The sequence below is a fragment of the Poecilia reticulata genome, linkage group LG6 (genome assembly GCF_000633615.1).
Source record: "Poecilia reticulata strain Guanapo linkage group LG6, Guppy_female_1.0+MT, whole genome shotgun sequence".
NCBI classification, from domain to species: domain Eukaryota; kingdom Metazoa; phylum Chordata; class Actinopteri; order Cyprinodontiformes; family Poeciliidae; genus Poecilia; species Poecilia reticulata.
The window spans coordinates 7,040,612-7,057,117 of NC_024336.1; the positions used below are offsets into that span (position 1 = coordinate 7,040,612).

Here is a 16,506-nt window from a genome sequence, read left to right on the forward strand (position 1 = left end):
AAGAGAGAACCTTTTTCTTTAAAAAAAAAAAAAAAGAAAAGAAAAACCCAGCAGAAGCCAGGAGATGCTAGCACGGACACTTAGTTCGAAGCTCGATTCAAGCGTCCCACTGGGGGTATTTAATATCACAGAAAAATCGCCCGGATCAGCGTTTTAGAAGAAGTTGCTGGAAAAAATAGTTTATCTGTAAAGAACGCAGACTCCCACAGTGCAGATGCCCACGCCTCGTGTCTGTGAAAACATTCCAAAGTGGGAGATCCACCCCCTGACTGGCAGCCCTTAGCTGAGATTTGGTAAGCAAATGAGTAACGAGTCGTCACGGCGTGGAAAGTTGATCAGGCTGACGCAGCGGACAGGGCTTCGGTGTCTCTGTTATTTCTACAGGCCGTTTCATTCGCCGTTCTTTGTGCCTCGTCGTGATTTTATCTCCTCTTTCTTACACGGGTCCATTCAGCGGTTTGCAAGAGTGAATACTAATAAATGAATCCAAGAGATTAAAACTGGTGACATTTATCTCCGGCTGGGAATTAGGCTCAAACAATCATGTTTGCTTTTTTTTTTTTTTTTTTTTTATGTGCTTTGACCTTAAGTACAGCTCACATGCATGTTAATGGAAATTAATGCTCTCTTGATTCCAACAGGGTGGAAAATCGTAACTTCTCTCCCCTCCCACTCCAAAGACTGCTTCTGCTTTTCGTTCTCTCTCCACATTTCAGTGTCTCGGATCATAAAACGCATATTAATATCACACCAAGATAACCTTAGTACATGGAAAATGTAGTTTGGAGTTCCTGATTCTATTTATAAGAGAAAAAGTTATCAAAATATCCTAAACTCTAGATGTTTACAGAAACTAGCCATGAGTCTATCACATGATCATGGAGGAATTTTTGGGCCACTCCAAAACATTTATTTATTTTAAAACTCTCAGAGGAAAAGTTGCTGGTCGCCTGTTGACCATCGATTGTCCTTCTGCATAACCGTAATGCGATTTAGCTCAAGGTCACTGCTTCAGGACTTTCTACGAGAGAGCAGAATAGCTTTATCTGCTGATGAAAATTGTCCAGGTTGTGAAGCAGCAAAGCAGCTCCACACCATCACACTACCTCCATCATTTCTTCTTCTCTTTCCAAAGTGCTGGGTTAGTTCTGCACCAGATCTATCAGGACACACACACCATACAATGCAGTTCCGCTTTTGTCTCTTTAGTCTGTGGAATATTTTTCTCAAAAGTCTTGGGGATCATCGAGCTGTTTTTGTATCAAAAGCACCATGTAAGCAATGGTTTAGACCGTGAAACTCTTCCATGGACGTCTTTTTTTTTGCCAGGTCTTCTGATTGTAGACACATGAACACTGACCCTAACTGAGACAGGTGAGGTCTCCGGTGACTCAGATGTGGTTCTGGGTTCCTTTGTGTCCTCTTAAATGAGTTGTCAGTGCACTCAGTGACTTTGGTAGGTCGGCCACCATCTTTCATGGATAATAGTTTTTATTGTTCACTGGGATYGTAAAGCTTTAGAAATGAGCTGTGTTGGTGCAAAGACATTTTGAGAATCTTCTGAGGGCCACACTTAGCGACATAATATCACACCACTGGTTTAGATAAAAGCAAATTAATGCCAATGGACGCTAATGTTTTCTGTTCTCTAATTTCTGTAGAATGAGACAATAATAATTTTTTTTTTTTTTTTTTTTTTTTTTTTACATATTTTCATCTATACATATTGTCAAATAGCTCCTTTAGAAGTTTTGTGCTTGGTACATGTGGCAGAGATCAGGTTAGGGGTGTGGATAGTAGTGAAACTATATAAAAAATGTGTGCTTAACCATATGTGAAATATAACCTAGCAATGAGGCGATTTTATTTTCATATAGAGCCTGACTAGTTTGAATTGCAAATTTTACAAATCAAATCATCAATAGAGAGCAGCTTTTTGTATTTGGATACATAGATAAAAAAATAAATTGTCATTATAAATGGTGATATAAACCCATCAGACATGTTGCAAGAGGTCAAAAACTTGTACCCAGTAATGTATTTGCCTGCAGAGGCCATCTTCCTGGTTTCGCAATGATTGCATGTGCTTAGGCGAGATGGTTTCACATCTCGGTCCTGCGAACACGTTTCGCCCATCTGCTGCAGTCGCTGTGTATTTTAAGGTCCCCGCTGAGTTTGGACAGCCATTGCTCTCCTAAGTGTAGCAGCATTCAAGGTCCATTTCACGTCCCCGTCACGCTACTGCACCCCACGGTACCGGGTGGGGCGAGAGGGCGGCTGCCTTCTCCTTCAAGAGCTGGAAATGCGCGGAACTTTAATTGGCCGACTTTAACGTCTGCGATCTCGACACCTGGACATCTGCGGGCCGCGTGTGGACGTGGCGACATTTCCAAACATGTGTATGTTCTGGTGTTTGCACTCCCCTTGTGTGTGTGTGCGCGCCGCTGTTGTGACAGGCAAGTCTGGCCTTCTCAAATGTGTTTGTGTCAACACGTACAAGTGCCTGCGGTGAGCACGGCTGCGGCGGGAGTGAAGCAGAGCGATCTCATTTTCAGCCGAGAGTGCTTCCCCGCTGCCTCTCTGCTGAGCTGTGATTTTCAGGCGCTCCTGTAATGGTGCGCTGCAAGAAATCCAAAGAGCGACCCTGAGGTTCAGGCAGCAGGACAACAGCACAATACAGGAGAGCATTTGGGAGGGAAGGTGGCTGAGGTGGGGTGGAGTTAGTGGGGGAGTTATTGCCAGGGCTGGTCACAGGGTAAATCTGTCAGAATGGGGAAAACGTCACAGTAGCTAAGCTACAAGCACGGTTGTTATTAAAAGGCAGCTAAGAGTGAATGAGAGAGAGTGAGAGAGAGAGAGAGAGAGAGAGAGAGAGAGNGAGAGAGAGAGAGAGAGAGAGAGAGAGAGAGAGAGAGAGAGAGAGAAGCAAGAGTGCTTGTCTGTGATTCGAAGTAGAGATGAACTCAGCAGAAGAAGAGTCGTATATTCACCGTTCCTTCATGCAGCGGCAGTCACGTTCCACAGACTTCAATTTGTTTAATTGGGGTTTTATGTGATAGATCAATGCAAAGTAGCGGTACGACCGCAAAGCAGAAGGAAAATGATGGCAAATCTGGAGGCTCAGGGAGCAGAGATTCCCAGCTCCCATTTTTTTATTTTTTATTTTTACATACTTGTTAAAACTATCACTATGTTGGGGCAGCATGACACAGATAATCTGTGAAAAAAAATACATTTGTTCATCAGAAACAACCAATCAGAGTCAGAAGGAGGATCTTACTGCTGTCAATCACTGTCGTGTACTCACTTGACCCTTGACCTCTCCTACCGTATGCAGCTGGTTCACCACAAAGGATCCCGCCATGGATGCGTTAGGCTGGTAAAATGTTCCACCAACGATGGCGCATAAACAGTTTTCTTGTAATGGTAAGTTGCTTCTCTGTCATTAGCACATTGAGCAGCACGTATACAAGATTGATTGACAGCTTTAAGACCTTTCTTCTGCCTACGATTGGCTGTTTTTGACTGGGAGCAGCACTGGGAAAAGGTGGAGGAGCTTGATTTTTTCACAGATTATCTCTCATATTACACTGCCACAACATGGTGGCAGTTTTAACAAAAAAAAACATATTCTAGCAAAAGTTACATACGGTAGCTTTAAGTGTACAGTTAGAGCTTTACAACAGAATCCCTTAGATCAGTGGAGGCCGAAGCAAGTAATCAGGAGCCGCTTCATTTTCCATGGCTAACTTTTACATGTTGATCTGATTCAAAATGGACAGTACATTACCAAACATCTGAAGCTAGCTGACAAGCTGGGGAGGTAGTTCAACCATTTAAATCTGCTATACTGGAGCAAAGACATCAATTGGGAGCAAAGACATCAAATCATTGGGGGAGCGCACTTATTAACTGGATATCACACCACAGGTTTAGAGCAATGTACATTAATGTGTTTGAACGAACCAGCAGCAAAATCTGGTAATACATACAGTACAGTAAACAGGGGGACTGAATGCAGGGCAGACTTTCCAGATTTAGGTTATTTTCTTTTTTCTAGTGTTGAAAACCAGACATCATTCACTCCAGTTCACCATATGTGCCATTTTGTGTCATTCTATCAGTGCATGTTTCTGTCTATAGGATGATAAAATTCAAAAATGTTCAAGAAGCATGAATACTTCTACATGGCATAGTATACAACCGCAATACGCACGTGGCCAGAAGGTCAGAAGGGCAACCCAGGTTGAAAAGATTCATTGATTTGGTCAGTTTTATTGGACAAAAACTTGCTAACTGTTTCCCTGTCACCCCAAACGACATCCCTCTGCAAAACCTCGGAAAAGGTCAGCACAGCAGAAGATGGGAGCACAGTAATAAATAGTCTATACTGTAAGCCTTACTGCGAGAGCTTCAGTGTTATTTTGTTTGGCATGAAGAATAGGGGTTCTCAGACTGCAAAGTACACCAGAGAATACAAGGAAGTCACTCTCAGCAAACACTCGAGTCAACACGAGCATACATCCTGTTAACTCGCAGCAGTAGGAAGCCCACACATGCTCAACCTTGGAAGAAGCCTCAGTGAAACGTGTTATTCCATCAACGCGGACTACAGCAAAGATGGCTGTTTGTATTCACACAAATCAAAGCAATCGCTTCTTTTTCTTTTTTTTCTTTTGCACCACACAAAAACCAATCTTCCTTTTCTCCTCCCAGCAACCTTCCTATTCACCTCTTAATCACTCTGCTCCARCAAAATATTTCTCCTTGACTTTCTCTTCACCACACATCTCTCCTTGATCAGCATTTCCATGGAGACCGGGGTATTTGTTGCATTCCTTGTGTGGGCGCTGCGGCACGCCGATGAAACGCTTATGTTTTTTCTTTTTTACATTTTGTATTTTACACACCGTCACCCCGAGAAGCGTCGCTGGATATTTCATCAACTGTAACCCACCAGGCACTGGCACTGCTGGCAGTTTTCCACCCAGGTGTCGCCGCTGCCGTAGGTGAGCAGGCCGTTCTGGTGCAGGCACTGGCTGCTCAGGCGGGRGTCGCACTCGGGGCAGCAGAACAGGTCGGCGTTGGGGTTGTCGCAGTCGCACACCATTCGCCGGCACATCACTTGGCCGGCCTGAGAGCGGAGCACAGTCAAACGTTAAACATTAACGCACAGATGCCATCAAGCTGTTCAAAAGACAGAGCCATTAGTGCAGTCGAGTCATTAAACATACATGTGCATGATAAATAATGGAGCGAAGGTTAAAGAGACCCGGACCTTCCAACGGTTCCGTCCAAACTGTAGGGAAAGCCAGACCATAGTGTGAACTTCAAACTGCTTAAATTATTTTTACTTGCTTCTCTGGACAAATAATCCTCGTCTCTTTAAACGCAGAGAAATGTCTCTAAAGCAAAATGGAAATGTTTTTGTTGTTGTGGTTTGTTCAGGCAGACTTCTACAAACAATGATGAAAAGAATGAGCTCGTCAAACGATTCAATGCCGTTCGCTAGAACAAAACTCTAAGGCTCTTTTCATCGAGATTCAAGGTCCACATTTGAAATGTCGCACAAACATTTGTCACATGCCAACTATGAATTGACTGAAAAAAAACAAAACATGCATGAGATGTAAAGTTTCTTTAAATGTACGTAATGGGCATAAATGTCACATGTTACAACTTTTAGCTCAGCGTTTTAAGTGTAAATCTTTTTTTTTTATTGCACTGCAACGACTAACCAACATTAATTGGATGCACAAATGTTCATATATACGTATACATTATATAAGTATACAGTAGCCATCCTGGTTGGATATTTGTTTGCATTTTTTAAAAACAGACAATTCTACATTAATTAACATGATGATTCACAAATAATCATGTAAATGTGTCAAATGTTCATCTGCATTCGCAGACATGTTTATGGTACACCAGATTAAAACATAAAACATGTGATAGTTTAATTAAAAAAATGTTGAATAAACATATTTTTTTAAAATTACACACTCTAAATATGCAAGAGAAATTAATCTGTATATAATCACAGATTTGATTAGTTACCAACAACTACTTTGTGGATTTAGAAAACTGCCTATACAACATAATATTTTCCATCAGTGCGACCGGCCCTTTAAGAACAACGCTGACTGCCTGGTTCTGAGATTCTTCAATAAAGTTACACAGGATGGAATAATTTAAGATTGCATACAAATAATGATTCAAATCAGTGTGTTAAACACAACTTCCTGGCACAATAATCACAAACACCCATCAAATCTTCATTTCATGTTTGATAAAGCGCACCAACATTAAAAACGTCTTGAGTACGGACCTGAAAATTTAAGGAATATGTCTCAACTCTGATTCCATGACAAGAAACCATATATATATATATATATATATATATATATATATATATATATATATACACGTTCCCTATTGACAGTCTATACTAAAAAAAATCTGTTAATAAAAACATAAAATCTCAAATGAATATGACTTTAATGAAAATGATGAGACAAGAGTGTAAGACAGCACTGACTTCAACAGTATAGTTACAACACACCTTGATGCAAATGCATATGGATTTTACATTTGTGCATGCCTTTTCAATAACGAGTGTCTACTGCATGCTGAACAGGCTCAGTCTGGACACATTCTTATCTCTCCATTGTCTGGGGTCTTTGACCTTGGTTCCCCCCCCATCACTTAGCGACGGCGCTCCATTTAATATCCAGCTGGGTCCAACCACTTCCAAAACAATAACATGTTTACTCCGATGCCCCTTAATCTGCTCAATGCCACTAATTTTGACAGGCAGCACCTCAATCTCTCAAATCAATTAAACAACTCATTTAATTAGGGAGCCATTTCTGTCCTGCTCCTTTGTAATCAAATGAATAATTTGCCGCTTGATCATTCACCACCGACACTAATCCACTATAATCGCCTTCCACTACTCCCAGACACTCGGCATTAGGTTGAGTAAAACGCTGCAAATGCGGAGCGTGACGGCGCCGCGACCCGATAAAAATGAAATAAAACATCTCTGAGGTGACAGAATGAGTTTTTCCCGGACCGGTTCTTTCCAGGTGTCTCACCGCCAGGAAGCTAGGAAGTGATCAAAACAACAACGTCAGAAACTTGAGTCAATCAAAACGTTTAAGAAATGCGACAGCACATTCTGCTCGTCCGTCAAAATAGCGTCGCTGTCGTGTCCCGTCAATCTCCCTCGATTGCCGGGAATCAAAAGTAATGGGATAAATTAACATAAGTTGAAATAAAAAGTTATTTTCGATTGCTTTGGTGACGACATAGGAGGCTAGCAAGAGCCTGAAAGCCACATTGTTCAAGTTTTCACACACAAAAGCATTATGGAGAGCTTTATCCAAGCAAACCTCTAAATAAGTAAAAAAAAATAAAAAAAATAACTGCATAAAAGAGAAGCAGCAGTGCAGTGAAAACGTCCAGTGAAAATTTGAGGAACTCATGTCTGCATTTTTGCAGCTCGGAGGCCTAGAAAACATCCCTCAACAAGAAATTTGCAAGACGAGGCTTCCGCTCCACTTGCTGCACGGCGTTGATCCGAAGTGAAGTTTATGTGAGGAAGTGCTCTGATTATTTATGAGTATTAATTTTAACTTTGAACTTGTCAGAACCAGTTGTGTGTTATCAAGTCCCACACGCAGTTAGGACGTTTTATAATAACGTWAGCTGTACAGGAGTTACAAACTAAAATTAAATGACTATTAACGGAGCTCTATTGCAACAATTTGGATTAGTGATAACACGACTTGTTTGTTAAATGAACTGGTTCAAACGCGTTGTGACAAATGCAAACTGTAAATGTGCTAACGTGGAAAAGATGAAGCTGCAGACTAGCTTAGATTATTCTGATGTTAAACTAATAAAAAACTGGAACAAGTTTGTGCCTGATTTTACCATTTGGTCTTTCTATTGGCGTATCTGTTAGTTAATTAGTGACTGTTGATGCTTATGTGAAGAGAGAGTAAATTATAATCTGGCACTAGCTAGCTGATGCTAGCTGGAGGGTTTAAACATTGTAATTCTTTATACACTTGACATTTTCCACATTTCAAACCAAACCATTTGTTATATTTCTGTTATCTTTTTAGTTTAGTTTAGTTTATCAGCTTGTGAACTAAATAGTGCCAGATTTAAAAAAAAATATTTTTTACCATCTCTGTTGATTGGAAACTCACCAATCGTTGCATTTGAGCCCCTAAAACAGGGATTTGTTTTCCTAGCAAACACTGATTTCTGATGCAGTTTTTTAGCCGTATACCGCGGTTCGTTTTCCCCTCTTTTCCGTCGCCGCTGAATGGAACGGAAAAAGTTAGCTGTTAATTTTTGTGGGTTTGTCACTGCAAACATTTTACATAAAACTCATTTTACCCACTGGTGATATAAAATATTTATTTGTGCCGCTTTACGAACATGCAGTTACACTAACTGCTCAATTATTAACTAGGAATGAGTGCAAACTACAGTATAAATCTTTTTTTCCCCCACAGAGGCAGAAGATGAAGTATAATTTGCTGCAAAGAACTTACATTATCCACTTCACTTTGTCTCTTTTTGAAGATCCAACAGCGGCGTGTTTACACTTTAGAGTTAACAAACAGCAACGTGAGCCATGCGATTATTCACTTAAAAGTGTCATGATTGCTCCTATGCTAATAAGTAAATTTTTTTTATTAAAATAGATAAAGACATAACTCTCCCTGTCTCTTTACAGTCTATTGTAAAATGTCAGTTGTTGGGGAGGAGAACATCTTGCTTACGAAGGACAGAAGTGACATTTGATTAGCTCTGTAGGGGACGGCTTCGGTCGCATGGAAGAAAAAGCAGGTTTCCACTAGTTTTCTTACTATTTTTTTTGGAGATGTGGGAAGTGGAGAGAGGACACAACAAAAACCAAAAACTCTCCAAGAGCAGCTTGATCCACATACAGTATAAACCATCATAAAAGGCTAATAAGCACATAGATATGATTAGCTTGTCTTTATGCTAATCATATCCTATCCTTAGTAAACAGATACATAACCCTGGATGACTCTGATTTAGACTTGGATGCAGCTAAAGTTGTCATTTTTGAACCAGAGTCAATGAATAACAAACAGCTTACAGGTCGTAACTCTGGGTGCATTAAATCTGCTATAACAAGCTAAAGGACTTTGGTGTCGTCTTTGACATGTGAGCAAGGACATGTCTTTTAAATCCCATACTTAATACATTTCTAGGATATACTATCACTACAGCAGTATTGGTAATGTTAGAATTATCCTATTCTAGAGTCCATTTTCTATACCCACTTGTCCTTGCAGGGACAAGTGGACATGCTTTGTTTCAACGCATCATAAAGTTAGTGTGGTGAGCAGCAGCCTGTGTGCTGCACAGACATTTATCATGTCTGTGGAGCATCCAGACTGTTGTCTTAACCCAAGTATTTACTGCAAGCATTTCCAAATCCAGCATGTTTCATGACAGATAGAGGTTGACCTCTCAAAAGGACCAAACAGAGCAATTTTGTTGCAGCACGTTCAGCCTCTGTGGTATTTACTGGAGTCAGCTTTGGGTCACTTAGCCAATTTGAGGAAATTTCTCTAGGGTGGGTACAAATTGACATGCTGTGGCAAACAGGACTTTTTTTGTGCCTAGGAAGAAGAAGATAAAGCAAGCAAAGTACCAAAGGGGCAAAATGACCAGCACCTGTCAACATGTTTGAACAGCTGGAGTGCATCCACAGAAAATTAAGTTTCCTTTGAAAAATAAATACGTAAAGATTTTTCTTCCAATAACTTCATTTTTAAACACATACTTAATGCTAAAAATGGCTAAATAGCTAACTTTTGGTATGTTCATGCAGTAACAACTACCACCCCAAAAGAACGAACCGATGCCATTCGGTGAGTTCACTGACAGGGAGAAGGTCACCGGTCAGGGTCAGCCGATAAGGTCATGTAGTTTGTTGATTCAAATTTTGTAACAAGAGACATTTAACATGTCTGTGGGCAAAACAAACAGCTTTTCATGAGCAAGATACTGAGATGCATATGGAAACAAGTGACTTGTGAGGCTTCTGATGTGACTTTACAAATGAACTCAACTGCAGAATATCATAATTCCCACAAATAATTTTATTTTAATTTAGTTGAACTGCTGACTGACAGTGACTGATTAATTTTTAAAAAATGCATGAAAAAAAGGCCAAATCTTTCTGTTGTATTTACATTTTTAAACATCTTTAAATTTGATCTCATTACTTGCTGCTGCATGAAGATTTTGATCTCGCTTTTCATATTCTCTACAAAACTCAACAATCAGTGTGACCTGCTCAGCTCATTCGCCCGCATCCACTCATGCACCTTACGTTTCATCTGTGGATGAAAATCAAGTGGCCTCTAAACATTATAGTGATTATTACAACTGCTGCCATCATAAAATTAGTCATTATGACTGCAATACGGGGCACTATTAGCCACAGCGGCTTTATTTGTTGCTTTAAATGAAATCAACCTGTCTACATACAAGGTTATCCCATCCTCAGAACAGTAGCGTCCCGCGCCCCGGTGCCTGCTGGGAACACATGTCCCGCTCCTCCATCTGCCCCTCTGTCTGCAGAGCTCCACCTTCCCCTACCTTTAAGCTCTCTCTGTTCTCCATCTTGCCCTGTTTATTACCTGGCAGGAGCACACCGAGCACCTGTCGCTGTCCAGCACCCATATCTGCCCGCTGTGCTTGACCTTGTTGTCATGGATACAGTCGCCGGTGCAGTTATGCCCGTGGGGGCACCGGCAGTCGTAGCCTCCCTCCAGGTTGAAGCACACTGTGTCGTTGGCGCAGGTGTTCCTCCCCGTCTTGCATTCGTTAATATCTGCAGGGAGCACAAAGGAATGACATCATGCATATGCTCTGTGCAGGCAAAGCTGTTTCTGTGCATGATCTGCTTGGAAATAATAATAATAATAGTAATAAAAAAGGACATTAAAAAAAGAAATGACGTCTGCTTTTGATGCAGAAGAGCAACACAGGCGCGTCAATTCTGCAGCGCGAGACAGCAACGCAACCCAGAAACCCACTTTGGCCAAATTCTGCTTTTGAGAGGTGCAGACAGGTTATCATCATTTATGTATTTTTTTTATTTTTATTTCAGAGTGCTTTTAATGCTCATTCTTTCTCGGCCCTTTCAGATCCAGATGACGGCTAAGATGGGGGTCAAAGAATGGAGCAGCACCACCAGCTCAATTGTTGCGTCCATTTCTTCCGTCTTTCTGTTGATTGAGGGTTTCGCTTCCGACAGCCTCCACATGTCTGCTGACATGCTAAGAAAATGTTTTTTTTTTTTAAATTAACAGGCTTCAGAAAGAAAAGAGACATTTTTTAAGGGAAGAAGGAGGCAAAAAAAAAAAAAACCCAACAACTTAAAAACGGCATGCCTCTCCAGGWAAATCCTGAATCAAAAACATTCAATAGAAGCTGACTGAACTTCTTGTCAGAGAAACTATTTTGCCTCCTAAATTTCAAAACTATATTACTGAAATTGAGACATAAAGCAAACCTGGAAGCAAAAAATTGAATTTGATTCACTGATCACATTTTGGACTGAATTCAGTCACAACTGTTAAATTTGTGACTGCATTTCTCTATTTTTAACTAGAAACACTGCGGAAATTATTTTATGTTTACATTAAGGACAGAAATATTTGAAATATTTACTTGAAGCTGGAAATTTAAAATATGGGAATTACACAAAACCCAACTTAACCAACTCTTAAAACTAGTGAGCAGCGATTGCTGTGCTGCGAGGTAAGCTAACTGCTGTTAGCAATACAAGCTAACACTAATGTGTTTCATTGAATTTCATATACATAGTACTATGTGTAAGATTTATAAAGATATAAGCTTTTAGTAGAGCAAACATTTAACACCAAGTCATCCCCTAGTTTTGAAACAGATGGCAGCCATGTTGGATTGTTTTTTTTTATTTTTTTTTGCCCCTCACTGATGAGAAACTACCAGCTTTTTCTTTCAGAACAAACTGAACATATTTTGATGATGTTGTAAAATAATCTCTTAGTGGCACTTGGAGACCTTATTCTTCTTTTCTCCTGATTGAATAGTTTTCATTTGATAGAAAGATAAATAAATAAAAATATTCCTCCTGCTGCTAAAATAAAATTTATATATATTTTTGCAGTTTTAATATTAGCAATTATAGAGTTATGATTTTCAGGAGGAAAAACGTGATTGTGTGAGAGGGCCATTCCTTCCAGATTAAGATTCTTTAAGCTAAATGTTTATATATTTAATATTTTAAAAGTAAAAGATCACATTTCAGTACTTGATGATTCAGTCAATAAGTTGAAACAGTTTTCCGTTTACAGATCCATCCATATCTTCAGCAGGTCAGCAGTTTTATTTTTTATTTCTTTAATTTTTTTTTTCTTAAACAAATTAGTGATTCTCATTCATATCCTGGGATAACTACAATATCATAACTTTATAAATTTAACCACATCATTTCTGAATTCTTAGGCTGTTGAGAAATTTGTTTAACACAATGTGCTGTTACAAAGTTAAACTTTTAAGAAAAAAGTTTTTCTTGAACTTTTTTTTTTGTCAGCAACAGACGGCTACTTGTGCACTAAGCTGAATTATGTCTGCAAGTATTTGATTTACCAGCACAATTTCTAATATTTCTGCCTTTTATGTAACACGATTTGACTTTCAACTTTGCCAAGCTGCAATAACGACCATCTAAAAACCTCCTCTTCTTCGTCTGTCCAGATCTTATGGTCCCATCTGCCTGTTACATGCTTCATCTTCAGTTTCCAGCTCTGATACGATCCTGAAAACAAGYTTTTCATCTGATTATTTATTTATTTTTTTAGTTTATTTAGCTGTTCCTTTTCATATATTTGCAGCATCATTCACCAGTTAACAGCKCCTCTGTTAAAGGGACAGCTCAGGTTCTGAGATGAGATTCGGCCTCAGAGGTTTTGACCCGTCATTGTTYAACATGTCGGGCAGTAAACTTCTGCCATATTAACACGTGGTTCATGCAAACACACGTTTTTTGTAAATTTTTTGGCATCAGAATGTGCAAAATAGAATTAACAGAATAAATTCAGTTTGACCTAAACTCAATGGTGCCAACGGCGGCGTAACCAGTTGTTAGATTTTGGGGGCAATTATATTTATGCATCGGTCAGCTTGGTAAGCTCTTTCACTTAATAAMAAAAATCATAATTTTAAACCGATTTTTGTGTTTACTCGTGTAATCTTTTTCTTATATAAATACACACAACAGTGTTGGACAACAGAAACTAATAGAGATAATATTGTCTCATAGCACTGTAGCTGGACGCTAYTTTCAGAAAACCTCGTAGTTTACTGTGTTCTTGTTTATTTTGTCCTTATCGGCTCTGTTAAAAACAAATTACYTCAAGCTTATTARCTCTAAATAATTATTTWGATTCTTTTAATTACATGACAATATCCATTTTTGTCGTAATGCAAAATGTTGCTTGTTAACACCAAGACACCATAAAAAGTAGCATTTCTATTGAAGTCAATTCAATTCAACAATASCTTATTAATCCCAGAGGGAATATAAATGACTGCTGTGGGCAAGAACAAACTCCTGTAGCYGTCTGTGCTACAGAGGCTCTGATGACGCCTCTGACTGAAGACGCTCTGTTGGTATGTAGCAGTCTCATGAAGAGGAGGCTCGTGGTTGTCTGTAATTTTGTGGATTTTATAAAAAAATTCTTTGCACGATAATCTCCTTCTTTATCAGATTGTTTTCAAGTCTGGTTCTGATGGTGGCAGAAGAGCTTTGACCCTCCACAGCAGACTGATGGGACATAATATTCAGCTCTATGAGAATCGGATACCTGATWTTTTTTTTCATTTCAGGTGTCAAAAACAGGGACACCTGGCGTTTGCTCCTACCAAACTTTTGAATATTTAATAAAGAAAAGGAACAACTCACCTACGCACGATTCCCCGTTGGCGGAAAACAAGCCGTTGTCATGGTAGCCGTCGCGGCACTCGCAGTGGTACCAGCCGGGCAAGTTGACACAAGTGGATTTACTATCGCACTCAACAAAGCCGTCGGCACACTCGTCAATGTCTGAGGAGGAGACAACAAGACACGTACAGTCGATATACGTTTGCTTCAGAATCAGCTTTTTACACTCAGATATTGCGCTTTCACTCTCGCCTCTTGGGCGTTCTAGAATCTGACTGATTCATAATTAATAAAACAACTTGTCTTGCATTTCAGAGCATCCAGACCAAAAGGCTTTATTGATCAAAGACAATTTCGCAGCCAGAGAATGACATCTGTATCAATAAAAGATAGCAGGGCATAAAAAAAGAAAGAAAGAAAACTAACTGGAAACAAGAAGCGCATTCTTACGAGACTGAGTCGTAACAAAAATGCCCTGGCAGAAAGATGTGGCAAAATGCATTGGGATGCAGGTAAACAGATTATTTCCAAAGTCAGTGCACTCTCGATTTATTTTATTGAGGAGGAAAAAAACTCTGTCATGTGGAAAAAAACAGAAAGACCCTGAACAAATGGCTCTGGCACGGTTTCTTTCAGCCGTTGGGTGGCTGCTGTCGGTGGATGGAGCTTATGTTTATTTTCACAGAACTGCACTCGGGGAAAAAAAAAAAATCCTCGTCTCCGCTTCCTCGTCTGTAGAGCAACACTGAGATTAAGTGCTCCGGGTTTTCTCCTCCCYGCGTTCGTCTCCCCCGTCGTTCTGCGTTCGTCTCTCTGTTCTCGCTCTTTGTGTCTCCTTTTCATACGCTCACTCTTCTCCCCGCTTACAACGGGCCGACGTTAAACCTCTCCGTTATTACAGCAGGCATCCCTGCAAACATCATCCGAGAACTATTCAGCTGTTAACAATGAGCATAATGCACACACACGCAGAGACAGACTGACAGACAGAGAGAGAGAGAGAGAGAGAGAGAGAGATTACTCTGATATTTCAGCTAACATTTAATTAAACCCGGGGCCAGACCCACGTGAAGGAGGGAATAAAGCCTGTTATTATGCGGCGGGGCTAAATATGTTAGCTCCCGACATGTGCCGTGATTAAATGTGTCTGCTTGGCCGGTGATGGCTTTTTTATGATTGTGCATGATGCATGATGCTTTGCTCTCATTATGAAAATGGCAGTGTGCCGCGTATGACCTTCTTCACATCTGTACTGCAAAAATATCCCCCCACTCTACCCATACACACACACACACACACACGCCGCCCGCACACCCTCGAGCGACTGACAGAAGGGCTCATGGTCCCCCACCATCCAGCCAGTAATAGGATTAAGATCTATTGGCTAATGAGCCCCCGGCCTTTAAATAGAAATTCTGCTGCAGATTAACTGTTGATCAAAATGTCCTGCAGATTAAAGTTTTACAGTGACCTGCAAAGGCACCTCTTCAACCTGTTCGCTTCCCGTCATGTCACAGACGTTATTGTATTTCRTTAAAACGATTTGCWAATAAATATTCGTAACRGTGATTTGCATTTTTTATYTCCACTCCCCTTTACGCTGATGCCTCTAAATACAGTCCTTTGTAAACAGTAGACTGGAAAAACACAAAATCTTACCAAGTATCTTTGTCTAGTTTCAGGATTAGACAGCTATTAAAGAAGAAGAACAGCGGATTTAATAGTGAGGGTTAAAATACACAGAAGTAGATTTTTTTTTCCTTTGTTTTTTTTTTTTGCTAATTATATTAATTTTAAGGCTAAACTGCAAAAACACAAAGTTTTACGAAGTATTTTTGGTTTAATTTCTAGTTCAGATATCTTAGTGCACTTGAAATAAAATGGAACAAACTTACAAATAATTTTTCAGCAGGACATTAAAAGCTTGTTGTAAGTCAATAATTCCTTAATATTAATGGAGTAGTATAAGATATAAGTGAAACAATCTGCCAGTGGAGCAACTTATAATATTGTAGCTCATAATATGGGAAAATTCATTATCTAGGACTCTGAAAATCCAGCCGCATTTGCAACAGAATTGTTTAACATCTTTGTTCTATAATGACCTAGTCAAAGTCTGTAGGTAAATCTCATTGAGATTCTGTGGCAAAGCTGATGTTCTCAAACGATCTCGTCTTAAATCTGACTGACCTTGAGACGAGCTAATTTCAGTCTTCAGATTGGTAAAGCCACATTCTAAACCTTCCAGCTTTGATCGCAACGTATTTACTCAGGAAAAGTTAGAAATGAAAACAAACCTAACGTGTCAGATCTGTAAAAGACCAAAGATTTTTTTTGTCTTTCAGAGCTTTTTTTGTGAGGACTTTCCAAAACATGCATCCCTTTCTATTTTGTGTTCATCCATGACAGAAAAAGCCAATAAAATACAACATGATTTGCTGCTTTTACAAGACAAAAGGGTGAGAAATGTCAAGAAGTGGGGAGCAATTTTGAAATGCTCTGTATTTATC

The 16,506-nt window shown here is 39.7% G+C and overlaps 1 protein-coding gene across 1 annotated transcript in view; it reads right to left on the reverse strand.

Moving 5' to 3' along the window:
• The window catches only part of nell2a (neural EGFL like 2a), an 81,086-nt gene that overhangs the window by 2,897 nt on the left and 61,683 nt on the right, over window positions 1-16,506 (reverse strand). Inside the window, exons 14-16 of the mRNA XM_017305152.1 lie at window positions 14,018-14,158; window positions 10,704-10,897; window positions 4,958-5,134 (exon numbers count right to left, since the gene is read on the reverse strand). Of these exons, the coding sequence (XP_017160641.1) occupies window positions 4,958-5,134; window positions 10,704-10,897; window positions 14,018-14,158 (512 nt within the window). The remainder of the gene's footprint in view (window positions 1-4,957; window positions 5,135-10,703; window positions 10,898-14,017; window positions 14,159-16,506) is intronic.